The 18,630-nt window shown below is 42.4% G+C and overlaps 1 protein-coding gene across 1 annotated transcript in view; it reads left to right on the top strand.

The window, feature by feature from the left end:
• The window catches only part of tmem198a (transmembrane protein 198a), a 32,202-nt gene extending 15,602 nt beyond the window's left edge, over positions 1–16,600 (top strand). The window contains exons 3-7 of the mRNA XM_047600340.1: positions 4,341–4,579; positions 4,984–5,196; positions 8,167–8,290; positions 12,311–12,630; positions 13,750–16,600. Coding sequence (XP_047456296.1) covers positions 4,341–4,579; positions 4,984–5,196; positions 8,167–8,290; positions 12,311–12,630; positions 13,750–13,902 — 1,049 coding nt within the window. The 3' untranslated portion in view covers positions 13,903–16,600. The remainder of the gene's footprint in view (positions 1–4,340; positions 4,580–4,983; positions 5,197–8,166; positions 8,291–12,310; positions 12,631–13,749) is intronic.
• The last annotated feature ends 2,030 nt before the right edge of the window (positions 16,601–18,630 follow it).

The following is an 18,630-nucleotide window of genomic DNA, read 5'->3' as shown; positions in this document are numbered from 1 at the left end:
TGCATTTTTAGCCAACAATGTGTGGCACAAAACGTGGGTATGCACTATATGCTGCATTGAAAATTATTTGGAGTCAGAGGTTTCTTTATTCAGCAGCTGTCTGTGCACGTGTAGATGACGTGATCAATAATAGAGGCATGTCACTGAATAGCCCCCCCCCCACGTGAGTCACCCTCATGCTGTAAAGGTGACTTGTCGCATACGTGACGTCACTCCTGCAAGAAGAAAGCAAAAATATCTGTTTTCACTCATGAAAATGGGAAAAATGTATGTATGTGTGTGCGTACGTACATGCGTATACATGCACGTTTGTTTACACAGATACACTCGCAGTGTCTATATGTGTTACTGGTTTACCTGTGATTGGAAATATTCAAGAGGATTACCTAGGCAATGTTGATGTTGTGTGATTACTCTTACTGCCAGAAGTTGGCAACGTCAGCTTCACTGTGTTACTTAAAGTGTAGCAGCCAGTTAGCTAAGCTAAAGATAGGAACCTGGGAAAACCGAACCCAAATCCATCCACCCGTATGTCTAAAACTCAAGATTTCAATGTGTTTTTCACTCTCTCTCAATCACCATGCAGCTGCCAGGCAACCAGGAAGTTACTGTGCCCAGTGAAGGAGAAGACCGGAGCATTAATATCACTAGCTGAAAACGTCAACCTCAAAATGCATTTTAATATTTCTCGACAGAATAATGTCACGATATGTCAAATGCATCACCGTTATCATTACGCTCTGATTTTCAGCAGTCAACGAGCGTTACAAATTTTAAAAAGACTAGAGAACTTGCACATGCACATCTGCCTCAGCACTGATGGCAAATACACTGGGAACTCTGAAGAGCGATTGATTTCCTATAAGTGCCAACCAGTGACTGAAAAATTGCTGATGCATGTTGCCAAAAACCTGTGAAATCTCACCTGTTCATCATTTTTCTATCAATTCTAGTTAACTTTACCCTGCTGCTGTATGTATATTATTATTGATTTATGAGCAGTGATGTCTGGTCTTCTTGCTTCAGGCTGTGTTGGTATATTGAATTCTCATATCTACCAGCCATATTACTGTGGCCATGGTATGTATTTACTCATTGGTTAGACCACGCCACCCTCATGGTCTTCACCTCCATCAAATGAAATCAGCATCATAAATTGCTGTCATCACTTATTTCATTGTCAGCATTTTCGGATATCCCTGCATCCTTCATATTTAATATATACTGCATGCATGGGTCAGTTCATGTGTTAAGGCAAAGCATTACAGGACCACCCCAATTAGCTTGGATGTAAAGTCATTACAGCATGGAGTAATCAATAAATAATTATAGAAAAAGGATCTGTAGTTTTTTCCAAAGGAACAGTTGATGATGTCTAAGGCACTGCACTGTCTAAGGCACTGTACTGGCAGCTAGCTCTTCATCTTGCTTTCTCTCTCTGCGTTATTGATGATTTAACAATGGGCTGATGGGTTTTTTATGTACCCTGTACTTTTTATACACCTTTCTAATCTATGGTATCCATCAGTAGCGGCTTTGCCCCTGGGTGTGCAGTTAATAAAGTCAGTTAAACATAATTTTTCGCCTTTAAGCGACAAGAATATTTAGCCATTCCAATTTAGATAGACGATCTGTAGTATTCTTAAGAATCTTAAATCCTTTACCTGCTCCACACACAGCATTCTGCTATATAGGCATATATTAAGTACATTAAAAAAACTCGAATCTGTTATTTTAAATTGACCAAAAAATAAATAAATACAAATTTGCCGACTGCCGACAGATTTTTGGGAAGACGGCAACCTGTATGCACCTTTTTTTTTTTTTTTTTTTGGATGAATATTGATGGAAGTCGGAGCTCTGAGTAGGCCTGTTGCATGCAAATTTGGGTGAGAGAGAGGAATCCACTGAAGTGTGCAGACGGCATTAACATTCCCTGTGTCTGTCCTGGCAAAGCATTGGCGTCGATCCCTGCATTACAAACAGGTTACCAGAAAGAACTTTATTTCACAGAGTTGACAGTGGATGTCAACACTATAGTGGCCGGCAACCCTGAAACTGCAACTGTTGGTTGCATAAAAATGCGGCAATTCATAGATTTCTTTTTTTTTTTTTTTTTTTTTTTTTTTTTTTTACCACTAGCAGGGCAGAAAATGCCAAGTTTGCCCTCAGCTGTACTCAATGCATAATTATTATTCGCTTGCTAGCAATCACAACACATGCAAACAGCATACAAAATGGTCCGTATCTGAACACTGACTGATAGCAACCCTGGAAGCCTTTTATTCAGGAAGTTGTAGTCATTAACAAAGTTTTCTTTTGTTTTATACCTTCTGTCATAAGTTTAATTTAATACATGAACTCCTTGTCTGTTTGTTTGACACCGTACGAGTGGAGCTGCACTGTAACTGTCAGTGGTATAATCACTGTTCCGGAAATGAGACACAATAAATATTGTTGATGTTTCTCAGACACCCCACGGTCACATTTGAACACCGACAAATGACATGTCGGCTTCTCTAATTTTATCAGCTGGAAGAGTTTCCCTCGCCACTGAAGATTTTGGTTTACAGTCTCGGGAAGAGAAGGTTAACTGTAGTTTATTTGATCCAGAAAAACAAAGCGATGATGAGTGATGTTATTGGAACAAGATGGGTGAGGCGGGAGAGAGACGGGGAGGACGGCATGAGCTGAATAAGCCAGACTGAACAGATGATGCGGTTTGATGGCTGGAGGAGAAGTAAGGGAAGCGACGAGGAACAAAAAAGGGAGTTGGAGGGAAAAGCGGAGGAGTGGGTTAGTAGAGGGAGATGGGAGGAGGGGAGAATGGGGAAGAGGAAACTGGACAAATAATTTGGTATGATAAAGTAGATAGAATTCAGTCACTGATTGACCAAATCTGCAAGAACAGTGTTGTGGGAAATTTGTGACAGCTGCTGACTACACAAATGTTGAGGAGGCTGTGTAAATGCTCCAGTAACTCCGTGTATTCCTTCAGGCGTTCGGTTACAGAAGAAGTGCAAAAAGCTGTGACGAATACAGTGGCTTTCACTGCTCATGGTGGCTGAGAGATGTCTTAGGAAAACACAAAAGACTGAGCAGAAGGAATGAAGAAAGCTATAAGAAGTGTATCCAATAAATGGAGTCGCAAGGGAGGGCCACGGGCAGCGGGCTGGACGAGGGGAAGCGTATTGTTCGGCTCAGCTGGGCAATGCCTGATTACACAAAGATAACAATCTGATGCTGGGTCCCCTCGAGACGGAGTCTGGTCAGAGCGAGACGGACGGAGATACCGAGAGAAAAATAGTGCGAGATGCTAACATTAATAATAAACACAGAAGCAAGGGCCAAGGATATTTAAAGTGTTGATAAGCCCAGTCTTTTCATTTGCTGCCGTCTTCATCGCAATAGAACACACTGAAAGGAGAAAAGGCTCAGAAGGCTCAGAGGGAGATTGTGTGGAGGGAAAAGGAACGTTAAAGGAGAGCAGCTGTTCTTCAGCAGGCCTGATGACTAATGAATGTGTGTGACCTTTTGTAACATCTTGATTAGCATATTTTATCTTATTCTGTCCACCTCATCCGCTGCATGATGGCGGTTGTTAATTTTTGTGTTATGCAGACTTCCTTTAACATTTTAATTTATTTTTCCTCTGCTGAAATATGATGATTTGTAAATTTCAAGAGCCGCTGTAGCCTGAAAACCACAAATCAATCCACAGTTAATTATCCGACTGGAATAAAAGTGAAGTAGAGTGTAATGACGGAAGGAAAACAAAAGGTTGAAATGGAGAAGAAGTACTCGCACCGCTAAATAACAAGACACTAGTTATGAGGTCAATAAACATTCTAATCCTATTTGCGTTGCTGCAAGACACATCCACAATGCAGTCCAGACACATCCACAATCCTGCAGATTTGAATGTGAATAATTTCTTAGTCAGCACATTTTTGCCAAGATATTCTACAGGAACCTTCCAGGAAATAAGGTTAAAATGTCAATTGATGCCGGCTTCAAAATGAAGAATTTGACCACTCATCGTTATAGAGCAGCAAATATGCAATAACAGTGAGCTTTCTATGGCCTCAAATCATTCAAGGCCAGAGCTGCCTGCCCCTCTGATGTTGAATATCCCTGCCTGTGTGTTTGTGTGGTGATAGTCCAAACGCTCTTTGCTATATGTTCAACGTCAGAAGGAACTGCTCCTTATTAGTGCTTTGTTGTTTGATTGTGATGTTTCTGTCACTCGGCTTGCGTCTACACCCATAAAAACAGCACAGCACACAGCTCGTACGCTTCTGATGTCTAAACAGTGCCTCGTCTTCCATCTTTCCCCCCAGGCTACCGATGCTTCAAGGCCGTGTTGTTCCTCACAGGCCTAATGTTTGGCTCTGTGGTCATCTTCATGCTGTGCTACAAGGAGCGGGTTATGGACACCCAGCTGAGTGTAGAGGCGTCCGTGGGCATTGGCCTGGGCATCGGGACCCTCTGTGGCCTGGTGACCATGTTGGTTCGCAGTGTTGGACTGTTTATGGTGGGCCTCCTGCTGGGGCTGCTGGTTGGAGTAGCATCACTGGTGGTAAGTTCTCTAGTATTAATGATAAATAATAGATGAAGATAAATGATTAATTTACACACGGAATTGACATGTGATTTGCTTAGCTACTGAGCTTTATAAGAAAACATTAAACTTTTAACACTGAAAAGCCTTCTTGGTGCCACTCCTTCTAGAAAGTGTCCATAGACTAATGTGAGTCGTAGATAGGTATGAACAAAAGGCCTTTATATTGTCAAACCTCTGTAAATTAATACATGTCCTGGAGATCATGTAATGTAGTTTGTAGTTGATTATTTAGCTCTACAATTAAATAATTTTTGTACTGTGGAAGGTGTTGGGTAAAACCTGAATGTGGATTTGCTCGTCTGTCACTAACTAACTGTCCGACGCAATTATACAATGCATCACCTTTCTCCACGTCTCAGGTCATGGAGGAGTTCTACCACCCCAGGACAGTGTGGGTTCCTCTGGGTATTCTACTGGGTTCTGGGACGCTATTTGCTGTCCTCACTCTTCAGTGGCAGCGATGCTTCGTCACCCTCTCTACTGCCACGTTCGGCTCGGCCATCATCACCGTCACCGTGGATTACTTTATAGAGCTGTTTGCCTTGGTACACTACGTCTATGAGAGACTCAGGGTAAGCGCATGTGTGAGTGTGTGTGTGTGAGTGGGGGAGTTATAGGCCAGTCACCTTGAGGCAGGATTTTATTATTTTAGATGTGTATATATCCAGTTGGGTATCCAAGATAGAGTATTCAAGATAGAGTTACAGACAGATTTAGTCGACTGACAGATAAACCCCTGACATTAGTTGCAACACCAGGGATTTTAGGGTTTTTTACTTTGCACTGTCTGCAAAACTTTACCATGAGCTTGAGGTGTGACTGCAGGTTGAAATTTAAAGGGAGTAGGAAATTTGCATATGATGTGTACATGGATGACAGAAAAGACGGTCTTAAGAGTGACTAATGTGGTTAAAATATTCTGTGGCTTATGGCTGTACATCTGTGTTGTCACGGTCAATCATGGGGATATAGCCAGTTTTCTGAACTAACTGCGAGGATTTAAGAACTGTCAAAAGTTTAAAAAGTCAGCAAACTAATGCAGAAATTATATGAAAACTATATTGCAGTGAAACAGAATATATAGTGCTGAACTGACTTCTTTGAAGAGGACAGACTTATTTTTTTTACTGAAATATGTTTATTCAATGAATCTTATTTCCTTCAGCTTACAATTCTGTGCAACATATAAAACCTTTAGTCTTTAGAAGGAAAAAAAAAAAGGTAACTGGAAAAACTCTTCAGCAAGAGTGGCTTACAGCAAATGTCCTGTGGATGTCTGGTCTGCAGAAAAGTGACACTTAATATACAGACAATAAAGATGACAAAATTACAGACTGTCAAATAGAATGTCACCCAGGAAGCCATCAAGCAACTTGCATTTGTCACTAGACAGATAAGATATTAACTTTGCCTCCTCATCTCTACGAAGAAAACACAAACACACATGAGGCAAAACTGAATGAATCAACGACACAGGTTGAGGTTTGTACTTCTGCCATGAAGAGTCAACAATCCGTTGGACACTGTTTTGCCAACTTTTCACCACTTACTACTGTTTATTGTAAGACCCGGGAAAATACAACTCTGTATTCTATTTCAAAAGATGCATACAGTTCCACTGCCCTGCCCCCGCTGGAATGAGGTGAAGGATCTGATTAACAAAAAGAAGAAGGCCTTCAGATCTGAAGATGAAGTTGATACAGTGGCAACTCAGAATCAAACTGAGGGAGTGTAAGGATGCCTACAGGATAAAGCTGGAGGCCAAGCTCCAGCAGAACAAAGGACGTGTGGAGAGGCATGAAGCTGATCACTGGCTTTAATACCAAAACCAAGCAGCAGGAAAGAGGCCCAGATAGAGTTAATGAACTGTATGTCTTTTTTAATAGATTCAGTGCTAGATCCTCTGCTGGCTCTTAACCCCCCACCAATCAGGACCAATTTACACCCCTCCAGGAGGCCAGTCCACAGCTCAACATTGACCCCTTCCTGCCTGTCACCTCTGCTCTACCCCTGTCCTGGCTCAGCTGAGACCCATGGTGGTCCCTGTCTTGGACCCTCTTCAGTTCAGTCTCATGTTGATGTGGATGATGCTGTTATCCACCTGCTCCAGCGAGTTCACTCTCACCTGGATGGTGGAAAAGACGCTGTGAGGATCATGTTCTTTGATTTTTCCAGCGCTTTTAACACCATTGCTGATGAGTGAGACGTTGCTCAGGATGGATGTCAGCTCCTCCACTGTCCTTCTGGATTGCTGATTACTTGTCTGACAGGGCCAAGTTTGTGCAACTGGGGGGCTCCCTGTCAGATACCGTTGTCAGTAATGTGGGGGCACCACAGGGGGACAGTCCTATTTCCATAGGACTGCCTGTTCACTCTTTACACCTCTAATTTCCAATACTGCTCTGGGTTTTGCCACCTGCAGAAGTTCTCTGATGACTCTGCAGTGGCAAAGATGGACAGAAGGTGGAGTAAAACCTGCCTACTCCTGAACGTGGACAAGACCAGGGAGCTGGTCATTGACTTCAAGAGGAAGAGGACACCAGTGGAGCCCATCCGGGCTGGAAGAAGTGGACCACTACAAGTACCTGGGAGTCCACATCAACAACATCTTGGACTGGAGGGACAGCAGTGATGCTGTGGACAAGAATGCCTTAGTAGCTTCTACTTTCTGAGGAGGCTCAGGTCTTTCAATGTGTGCAGCAAGTTACTAGAGTCTTTCTACCAGTCTGTTGTAGAGAGTGCCCTGTAATTTGCTGTGGTTTGTTGGGGCTGTCGTACCAAAGAAGTTTGTCAGCAGGTGCAGCAAATTGATCCAAAAGGCTGGACATGTGATTGGTAGAGAATTGGAATCGTTTGTTTCAGTGAAGGACGGGAGGACACTGGACAAAGTGCTCTCCATTATGGACAGTCCATCCCATCCACTACATTAAACTCTAGAGGGACAGAGGAGTTCATTCTCCAGCAGACTGATTCAGCTCCGCTCCCACAGTGAACGCTACAGAACTTCTTTTATCTCTATCCAGCTGTATAGCAGCTCATCTTTTTGTAACAACTAAGCTACTGTGACCAATTAATTTCCCTTGTGGATCATTAAAGTCTGTCTAAGTCTAAGTTTAACTATCCTGTTTTGTTGGCATGGAAAATACACTGGAACTCAGTTATAATTATAGTTAGTTTAGCTGATCTAGAGCCACACCAATAAGACAAGAAGTTAAAGTCAGTAAGAATAAAGTGAAACACAAAACAAATAATATTCCCAAATATTTTAGATTTTATTGGCTAAGAGCTGTGGTTTAGCTCCAAAATACCTCCTATATACCTTCCATACTCATGCTGGAAGGAATCATCTGCAGTAATATAGTTTAATATGCAGACACAGAACATTTAATAAAACACAAATCATTACTTTGAGATGTCCTCATCTCTTGTCTAATTATTACCAGGTATATGTTTTGCTTTCTTGAAAAGCATGTTTCAAGAAAAGCTTTGTGGTTTAGTTGTTGGTGGTTGCATTTATGTAACTGTACCTATGATCTTTGCAGGTGGCTCCAAAGAAGCCGGTGTGCTGGTTTACTTGGGTCATCATGGGGGTGTGGCCCGTCCTGGCCCTGCTGGGAGTGCTGATCCAATGGAAAGTCACCGCTGAGGGATTTTCTCACACAGAAGGTGAGTAATACTGCTTCACATGCACAGCCAGACTCTGTGGAGACGTCTGACGAGCTAACTTACTGTCCGTGTTTGATGGTCGTGTTTTTTCATTCACTTTGTGTTGCTCAAAGCTTCAAGGGTGCTGGAAAGGCAACATTTCACTGTTTAGTTAACGCTTTTTTGTAATTAGTTCCTTTCCTTTTGTTATGCTTTCTCTCGTGGAAAAAAAGGCAGGCAGTAAAACAATTGTCTCTTTTGGCGTTGAGGGCTTCTTGTGATGTTTAATACATCAGTAAAAACCCAGAGAAATCAAATGCGGAGGGGCATGCTGGCTGTGCAGGTTGTATAGATTTTTTTTTCATAAATGGGTTTTACTCACCTGTTTGAAGTCAAGAAAATCCTACGGGGAGAAAAGACAAGATGGAAGCAAAGAGTCAGAAAGCGTGTCTCAACATGTGAGCAGATTCCTGGAAACGGTGCCAGAGTGAGGACACAGACTGGTATTAATAAATACAGGTTCATATACAGGACTTGAAAGGAAATGTAGTGTCAGTTTTGATGAAACTGGCATTTTTGGCAAAACAAAATGTAAATTCATGAACATTTCCATCCACTACTGCTGTATTACGTGAACATCCAGAGGTGGTACATAAAGCCAATGGGTGCTTTAAATGCACTGAACAGAACCCAAGACAAAGGCAACTGAAGTTTTCTTGAAGATGTTTCATCACTCATCCAGTTGGCTTCTTCAGTCACTGACTGGTTCCCCGCTGTACCGTGACCCGGATGCCTCAGAAACTTCAGACACTCAGAATCTTCAACATGCCATGATAAAAGCCCCAGTCAAACAACTTAGAAAACAGGATGGAAATGTGGCATTCATATTTGTTTCATGTATTCATTTGAGAAACTGGCATGGCTCCAAACACTGCTTTTCTCTGCCCAAGTGGATGCGCTAGTGGATGTTTAAGTGACAAGCTCATCATCAGTGTTTGTTGCGGTTTGTTTCCATTGCACTTTGTTGCATCATTTCGCTTTTATTGAGACGACATATTTGTCTTCAGCAAAGTGTGAACATTCTTGGCAATGTTTTGAGAATTCTTTCATATTATTTTTTTTGGTTATTCCTTCCCCACTTTTTTTTTTTTTTTTTTTCTCAATGCACCAACGGAGTAAAAGGGAACAATGGAGGCTTTGAATTTTCGAATGCAGCTTTGGAAAAGTCCATTTAAATTCAGGGCCGTGGGCAGGTGAAGATGTGTGAGGTTGAAAGGACGAATGGAGAGAACACGTCTTCATAACACGCCAGAACAGTGCACCCCACTCTTTACCAAGTGGTGGATTTAAAAACATTATTAAAGCTAATGAATTTATAAAAAAAAAAAATGGTGCTCATCTAAAGAACATGGAGTAAAGAGAATTTACCTGAATTTGGAGTCAAATAAACCTGCATTCAGATAATATTCTGCACCAACCTGCAACTTGTGAATCATTCTGGATTTGCTCTGAGGCATCCGATTAAAAAAAGTGTGGTGCTCACTTCACCATGTCTGGCTGTACGGAAACAAACGTTGGGGATAATCTACAAGGTCTGCTTTGCAGCTGTCTGTTTTCAAAGCTGTTGCAGTATTGATCCCGACACGGCCACTACAAGCTGGTGTGACGAATCCAAAGTTTAATGAAAATGCAGTGTGAATGCCTTAGAAATCACAACTGTTATAAGGGCAGGAAGCTGTGTGTGTGTGTGTGTGTGTGTGTGTGTGTGTGTGTGTGTGTGTTTACAGTGGTGTAGGGGAGTCTGAAAATACCAACATCAATGTTGTCACCAGAATGTGTCATTGACAGAAAAAGCCTTAATCGGTTCCGAACGCAACCACAACACAGACGGCAAGCTCGCGCACACATCTGTGCCCAAACACAAGACGCATCACACAGATGCAATACACACACACGCAGACACAGACATACCAGGACTGAGACAGAAATATACTGGGGCATAGTCTTTCGCTCACTCATAGACTGGGGGAAAATTGAAACGCGCAGACGTAACTCGACAGCACGTACAAAACTAGTCCGTTTGATTGCCTGTGTGAGATGTGCACAGTCGTACAGTGTCTCAGAAGAAGTCACGCATGGCCTCAAATAATGGGATTAAACAGCGGGCCACCGTGGCTTCAAGTCACCGAGGCTCAAAGAGATAGAGGAAGCTTTTTAATGCGATTTTTAAAAATGTGCAGTTGCATGTAGAGGAACGAGTCCTAGAAAGGCAAAGGTACATAAAAAAAAAAGGAAGTGGAGGTAAAAAATGAGTAGGAATAGATTATGGTAAATCCAAGACACAGACATAGAAACAAACATTCTCATTGCAAATACAATACAGTCACTAGAGAGAATGGACAAATTCAATTTAAGAATAATACTAGCGATGCCAATAGTTGAATATTAAAAAAGTCCAAACTCTGCAGAAGAAGGAATAATAATAATAAAAAAATGAAATTCTGAGATAAAATTGGAGATTCCTGTGTTATTCCATGTCATTATACTCGGAGAGAAACGACATGTGGTTGTGGCTCCTTGACACTGCAGCAGTAAAAAATGACGAAGTGGAAAAAATAGAACGGGGCATCCATTTTCGAGTGCAGTGTTAATATGTTGTTTGGTCAGGAAAATGAATCGAGGGGGGAAGGTGAAGCGCGAAGGCCCCTGACGTTTGCTGATAAGAGCCAGGTTATTACTTAAATTAACATGCGCAGTGGGGGCTGTTGAATTGAATTTTTTTTGTTTGTTGCCTCTTACTGCTGAACCTGTCCTTTTTCCCGCAGAAGACGGGGAATAAAGGATGGGGAATGCTGGAGTAAAGAGGGGGCAGGTGTACGGGAGGGGGAAGGGTAGGATGAGGGTAACAAACTGGGGCACAATGAGTAAGCAGGGCACCCAAGTGGAGCAGAGAGGAAAATCATCTGTCTGCTTACTGAACAGCGTGCGAGGCACGGCCATTAATGACTTAGCTCACACGTTTGGCTTGTTTTGTCTTTTTTTTTCTTCGCAAGCAGAATTTTTCCATTCATGTGAACCCCACCAACATTGTACACACTGCATTATAGACCAATAAGGCATAACATTATGATCAGATTATGATCGGTGTCCTGTCAGTGGTGATAACGCTATGCCTGATTGTTGTATATCTCCTCTCCTTAGCTGTAGCCCAGACCCTTACACTTACTTAAATCTAAACTCTCAAACAGCTCTTTAAATTAGCAGGGACTGGTCAAAAATGATCCTCACTCCAAAAGTCCCTAAGGCTTATGTTAGCCCTCACAAAGGCCGACACACCAGAGCAAACACACACAGAAGCATGTGGCCAGAGGGGCCTGAGCTGAGAAAAAGAAAGGGGAAGGGGGAGAGGGGGGGATATTAAGCAGTTTCCCTGGCAGATGGTGCTTTACTGTCCACCCGCACAAAGAAAACAACAATAGACCTCACGACACTTCCACACACTCCACACACGGTGACCTGGCCAGTGCATCTGTGGAAATATTCGGACCGGACGTAGTGAGCATGAACTGGATCCCTGACACTGCAACCCGCACAGTACGTCAAACCACGTCAAACATCCACTCCTAAAAATAATCACACGGCCGTTCAGTGGACAGCGAGACATCCTTTGCTGGTGTGAAAATAAACACGCTCACCCACTCACAATATGTCAGGAGGCTGAGCAGCTCAGTAGACGTGCATGCAGTGAGGAGAATTATCTGCCAACATGGAATAGGATGGAGGGAGGGAGGGAATGGGTGTCAGTATTTTCTTACTTTGTATTTCAATGGCAATAACGAGACAATAGCCCCCCCGTGAAAACGTCACCTGACGTTTCTGTTGGTTTTAAATGTGCACTTTTGGCTCGACTTAGCCACTCACTCCTGTTTCTCCATAAATCTGTATTGTTTGTCACGCTCTCACTCTCTAGTGATTATCTGTTGTTTCCCCCCTCTCTCCACACACTGTCACAACCCCGATCTCTCTCTGTCCCCCCTCCAGTGGTTTTGAGTCGGCAGCAGAGAAGGGTCCAGCTCATGCGGATCAGGCAGCGGGAAGAAAGGCTGAAAAAGGAGAAGGAGACCAAGAAGAAGAAGAAACGACAGACGCAGAAGACCGGCGGCCTCAAGCAGAAGGCCCACACCCACCACCACCACCACCACCACCACCACCAGCCGTACCACCACCCGGCAGCGTCGCACCCCCACCACCAGACCCAGAGCTCTCAGCCGCCGAAAATCCCCCCGCCTCCGCAGACTGAACCCGGCTACCACCGCAAGGCCAACCCTAAAAGACGCTTTGATGGAGATGTCCTGTCGCCGGTAAAATACTAAATTATTAAGACGAAATGTGGGTTCTTGATATATATACTTAGACTTAGTCCGGTCTATAGTCCAGACTATAAATATATACACAGTTATTGCTCTGAAGGCGCATTCACTTTCAAATAAAGTGCCACATTAAAGTTTCAGCTTTATTTGACTACATTTGCATCAGTGTCTCGGTTAGAGTGCCTGGAAACCAGAGATTGCCAGAAGTCATTGCTCCCAGCCAAGACTGGTCATACAAACAAACCGCATCAAACCACATATTGTCTTTTTAACATTTCCATTTTTATAGAAATAAACAAATGGAAAAATCTCATTTGAAAACTTAAGAGCTTTGCAGATACAGGTCGGCAGGGTTACGGCAGAGCGGGGCTAGCCACCCTTTTGTTACATCAGGAGAAGTTGCATACATGAACGGCTCGCCGTTCAAACAATAACATCAGCAGTAAATCATAAAAACAGTGCTGCTAAGCAACTGTTGCCACGCATACACCACTAAGGCTGACTGTTTAGCATCTAAAAACTATGGAAGTTAAAGTAAGGCTCGGTTTGCACAGCCTTAAGGGGTTTAACACCGAGCACATGTTTACATGTCGTAGTGGACGGTTCATTTATGCGTTTATACCTGTGAGCTGGTGTACCGGCGTCGTCCTGGTCAACACTAGTCATGTCTAGTCAGCTCTGTCAAAAAATACTGACTGGAACTTCAGTGTTAGAGTGGGAGTTGGAGCTAATACATTTTGGACAATGTTTAGTTTTACTGAGCATTTGAGCTGATGGTGTGTAGGAGGCAGAAGGAGTTTTTTCTGTCCTTTCACGGCCACTGAGAGATGTGGACTTGCACCAGTGTTGTTAAATGAGCAAGAAAACCTCCTTCCTAAATTACAGTAGCTACTTCATCCTTTGTATATATTATGTGATATATTTACATGCTAACCACTGTGAAATGTTATTTGTGGCCCCCACCATTTTCTGTAAACGTCCCATCTTGTCAACTTTGAGCCTGTCCACTCTCACAAGCGAGTCCTCAAGGGTCTCTGAGCTCATGGATCTACATTAAACTGTTGTGAGGTTATGTTATTTACGAACAAACAATCTCCTTTCCGTCCGCAGAGCTACATCAGGAGCTTCAGGGACAGACAGACCGACAGACGGGCTTACTCCCACAGTCGGATGATGAGCCGCTCCCGGATGGCCGAACTTGACTACGACTGCGGCTCTCAAGTGCCACTCACGGCCCCCAGCGGACCCCCGGTTCGCATCTGAGGCAGCAGATTGCACACATCCGCACACAATCGCAGGCTACTTCAAAAACACTCAGTCAGTCGGTTAGGGATCGGAAGCCCAACCTTTACCGTGCCAACGTGATGAACTGCCTATTAACCCGACAGGAGCTCAGTTTGTCCGCGAGCCACTCCGGTTTTCTCCTCTCAGGCCTGTTAAAGGTTGTATTTATTTGTTCAGTCTCACTTTATTCTTTTTGGACGTCAAATTATGAAGGAATAGACTTTTGTTGGAAACGGCAAGGATTATGTGTCATCTCGTGCTGCGCGTGTCTCCTCTGTTATTGTATTTACCGGGAGGGCACTGCAAAAGATGGACCTGTCCCGCGTGGAATTAAGTCGGCTGTCTCTGTCGAACGTCTGATTTGAAGATTTTTGTCGGTTGCCTCAAGCCATAAGAAGCAATTTCCAGTAGAGGGGAAAGAAATGTCAAAACACCGCTTCCATAGGAGTGCTACACCAAGTTGGGTAAAAGTGCATCACACGACATCCAGCTAACAGTACTTTTCATAAACCTTTACCGGTATCTTTACTTGGAAAGTAATTAAAGGATGAACTGATTTGCTTTAAGGAGACTGATAAGAGCGCTCTGAGGAAAAAACAGCACGAAAAAAAAAAAACTGCAACTCAAAGGCAGCTCATGGTTTTCTCCACTGAAAGGTCACCATATGCAGCCAAGTATTCATGAAGTCAGCGTTTTATCTCCTCTGACAGCCTGCAGATCCAGGCCTGGCGGCACAACAAGGCCTCCGCCGCTTCGAGATGCACATGTGGACCAGTTTGAGGCGTGAATGGGATTCAGCGGTTCACGCCAAAGACAATGTTTTGCGCCATCTCTCTTATGAGTTAATGTGCCGTTGCCTGCGTTGTTGCCATTTCCCAAGGAGAATGAGTTTACATCCAGTCACTTTCCTCGGACCCACGATCGCCAATCGTTCCAATTGCGGACCTGAGCGGAGAGACGCATTCCTCCCCTCTTCTTTCCTTTAGATTTCAAACATTTGTGCAAGCTGTGCAATTATAATTGTCGACATGTTTCTAAGTGCTTCATGTCCCACCAATTTGGAATTTGTCGTGAAATCTGAGTGCGACTGTAAAAATATTAGAACGGTGTGTTTGTGTGTGTGAGTGGAAACATGCACCCTGTGGCTGATGGATCATACCACTAGGAGGGGGGGGGGGACATTTTAATGTATGTGGAACATGCTGTGTTTCCTCTCCTCTGTCTTTGCCAGTATTCTGCTCCATTTAAAAATAACAATTCCTTTACTGTGGATGAATGCAGAGTTAAGTGATGAGGAGGAAGAATATCTCCTGCAAAAGATTAAACAAGGAGGAGATGAAATCATCTGCAACTGGCGCCCTCTAATGTTTACTGCTGGACCTTTTCATTAATGAGCGTGCAGGTCCGTGTGTACATGCATTTGTGCGTTACTTGCTTTGAAAGTCAAATGTGCTCCTTACATCGATATTGTTGTACTAAACACGCAGCCAGGAGAGGGAGTTTGAGGTTAAATGTTACTATGAAAATACAAATGAACGAGTCAATTATACAAAAGTGAAGAAATGTATTGAACCTCCAGCCCACTGTGGCTACTTGAATTGTGTGTTTCATGTGCGTTTTTGTAGTTTTTTTTTGAAAATTTTATTTCTAAGGTTTGGGCGAACAAAACTGTACTTCAGTTTTAAGGTGCTGCCAAAACCTGGAGGCAAGGTGGTGCTGGGATTTTTGTTCTTTGTGACTGGAGGACCAAACCTTTTCATGGTAACCCATTACTGCATGAGAATCCTGTGTCATTGTTGTCACGTGGCAGCCTCACATTTCCAGTTTACGTACTGAATGAGGTAAATCTTGTGGAAATGCCTCTTCTCTTCTCTTCTCTTCTCTTCTCTTCTCTTCTCTTCTCTTCTCTTCTCTTCTCTTCTCTTCTCTTCTCTTCTCTTCTCTTCTCTTCTTCTGGTAAAGGGCTTTTTCTGAAAAGGCATCTGAATTGCTCTCTCTCTGACTCGTATCCTGCCTGTTAAGTCACCTTCCGTCCTGCTGTATAGTGTTATTCCAATAATGTTTCACAGTGGTGGCTGTTTTAGTGTTATTTTGGTTCTGCTTACACTTCACTCCTGTTTTGGTCACCTTTTTTTTTTTTTTTTTACTGTAGTGCACTTGGAACATCATCAGTCTTCTGAACACTGACCCCTTTCTTGCTTGTAAGAAAAAAAAACGAATACTACTTTTACTAATCTCCTTTTTTGTTTGCATTTCCTTTCTCCTCTCCTGTTATTTTCTCGTGATTGCCTGTCGCTGCAAATGAAATACATTTTGATTGTAGATATTGACATGTACATAGTTTTTAAATGTACAAATGCTCGACTCCACACTTTCATGTTTACGTGTGTAATACATGCAGCTGGTTATTTTTTAATGGAGTCGACCTGTTCCGTTGTGATACTACCTGTATGTTCATTTGGTTTTATTTTACTGGGTGTTGGATGCACTTCTCATTCTGGTGTTTCAACATGTAATGATGAAATAATCAGGCAAACTGAGCCTTGACCGCGATTCATCAATATCCAACCACCCACTTTAAATTTATACAATTCACTTGCATATTATTATTATTATTATTATTATTGAGCATGGATTTATATGGACCTAACATATGATAAACATTGTGATTCTACAATCTAAGGCTCTTGTTGTTTGTACTGTCTACACACACACACACACACACACACACACACACACACACACACACATAATAAGCGTAGTTCAGTGACTACAGTGTAAATTCTAATTCTAATGTGAGCAGGACACTGCAGCAAAATTGCACACTAAGAGACTAGCTCTAGTTAAAGTCTACGTTATACTGTTGGACTAGATGACGCTACAGTATATTAGCATATATCAGCTTATTTCATGGATCTTAGCCAATGCGAAATTGCAATATAGAAAAGCCAGGTGATTTGGGTACTGATAATTAAAACAATATATACACCACTGATGGGTGAAGTGACTGACATTGACCATCTTGGGACAATACAACGTGCATGTGAATTTAGGAGCAACTCAAAGACACCACAGGACACCCTCAGAAGAACCACGTCCGTTCTCTGATGAGTGAGAATGTTGTGCCTGTTACAATTGCTATTCTATAATTGTACTATTGTAATGGAGTTTACAATATATAAAACAACACTGTGGTACTGAAAAAACAGCAGTTTGCTGAATTCGGTAATGGTATTTTGTTCTGCATTGTACATATAAATAAATATCACTTCTAGTAACTTAATATGATCACCAATAATATAAGAATGAATAATATCATATAGTATAATGCTATATACAATACTATAATAGTCTCAAATCACTATTACTAGTCCAGAATGTCATTATAGGTCAAAAGGCAATCCAAACAATGTCCTAATTTAGTCGACTTCAGGTTTTAAAAACATTTTTTAAATACAGTGCAACAATCCAATTTAATGTGACAACGTTCAAATACATTTTTTTCAAATAATATTTCTGACTACAACAATGGTGCCCTTATAACTTCATGCATGACTCCGTCTGAAGTCTTCCGTTCAAACTGGATCAAGGACTGAATGAAGCCGCTGACACGCAGGTCAATGGTCGTCTCCTCTCTCCATCCTTCCAGCTCACTTCCCTAAATCCTCCTCACTGTTCATACTAACCAGAAACCTGTTAACAATATAATACCAGTCAGCAAATGAAGGGTTTCTGTACAAAATATAAAATGTTGATTAAATACGGAATTGTCAGTGATAAAATTCAATGCAAGTACATACAGCTGATGAACCACAGGGCAGGGCGCAGGGATGCTCTCCTCAAAGGCAACCTTGCGCCGTAGAGATAGAACATAGACATCTGTTTCAAAAAATCTGTTTTGTGTTATATCATGTGTGATCGACATCAACCTGACTATATTACAGTAAATTATTATTAGTTTTAGTATTAATGTTTCTTGTTCTGCAGTCTTCATAAACGTGTAAAAACAGAGCATATGACAAAGCCGGTCGGCCCATGGAGATCATCTTCATGTGTTCTGACATTAGCTTTCAGGCTATGTTTGCATTACAGCTTCATAACCAGTTATGTAACAACTCATGACTCGTATGACTCACACACTCAGTCTCTCAAGTTCAAATCTGAGGTGTTTTTTACAAAAAGTTTCAAGTATCGTAAAATGTAGAGCGCAGATGAGGGGTGTATACTGACTTTATCCTATGGAAACAGAACAAAGGAGCAGCCTTCGCTGTTGACCTCTAATGACTGGGAGGCTGTTACCTTTGACAGCAGCGATGAGAACAGAGCGTTCTTTCCGATGCGGCTCCACTAATTACTGGAACAGCACTCTCATTCTGTCTTCTTTACATTGTTCTCTGTAATTATCTCTCTCCAAATCCCACCCTCGTCTTTTTCTGCGTGACTCCGAATAACCTTTTCATTTCTTTTGTCCCTGCACCACTGTCTCTGTCTTGCTCTTTCTTGCAGGATCATTTAATGCCTGTACGTTTCCTTTCTCTCTCTGTTCCTCTCCATCTGTTCATTTTTTCTTCTTCTTTTTGTTATCTCTACTGACATTTTCAGTCCAGTGGCTTCAGAAACAAACTGCTCAGAGTTTAATTCTTCTGCCGCTGCGCTAATCTGCTTTCTGCCGGAAACAAAGCGTGACCTGAAACAGCTCATTATCGA

This window comes from Mugil cephalus, chromosome 12 (genome assembly GCF_022458985.1).
Source record: "Mugil cephalus isolate CIBA_MC_2020 chromosome 12, CIBA_Mcephalus_1.1, whole genome shotgun sequence".
NCBI lineage: Eukaryota > Metazoa > Chordata > Actinopteri > Mugiliformes > Mugilidae > Mugil > Mugil cephalus.
Note: the sequence above shows the minus strand (reverse complement) of the source record. Positions and strands in the feature narration are given on the sequence as shown.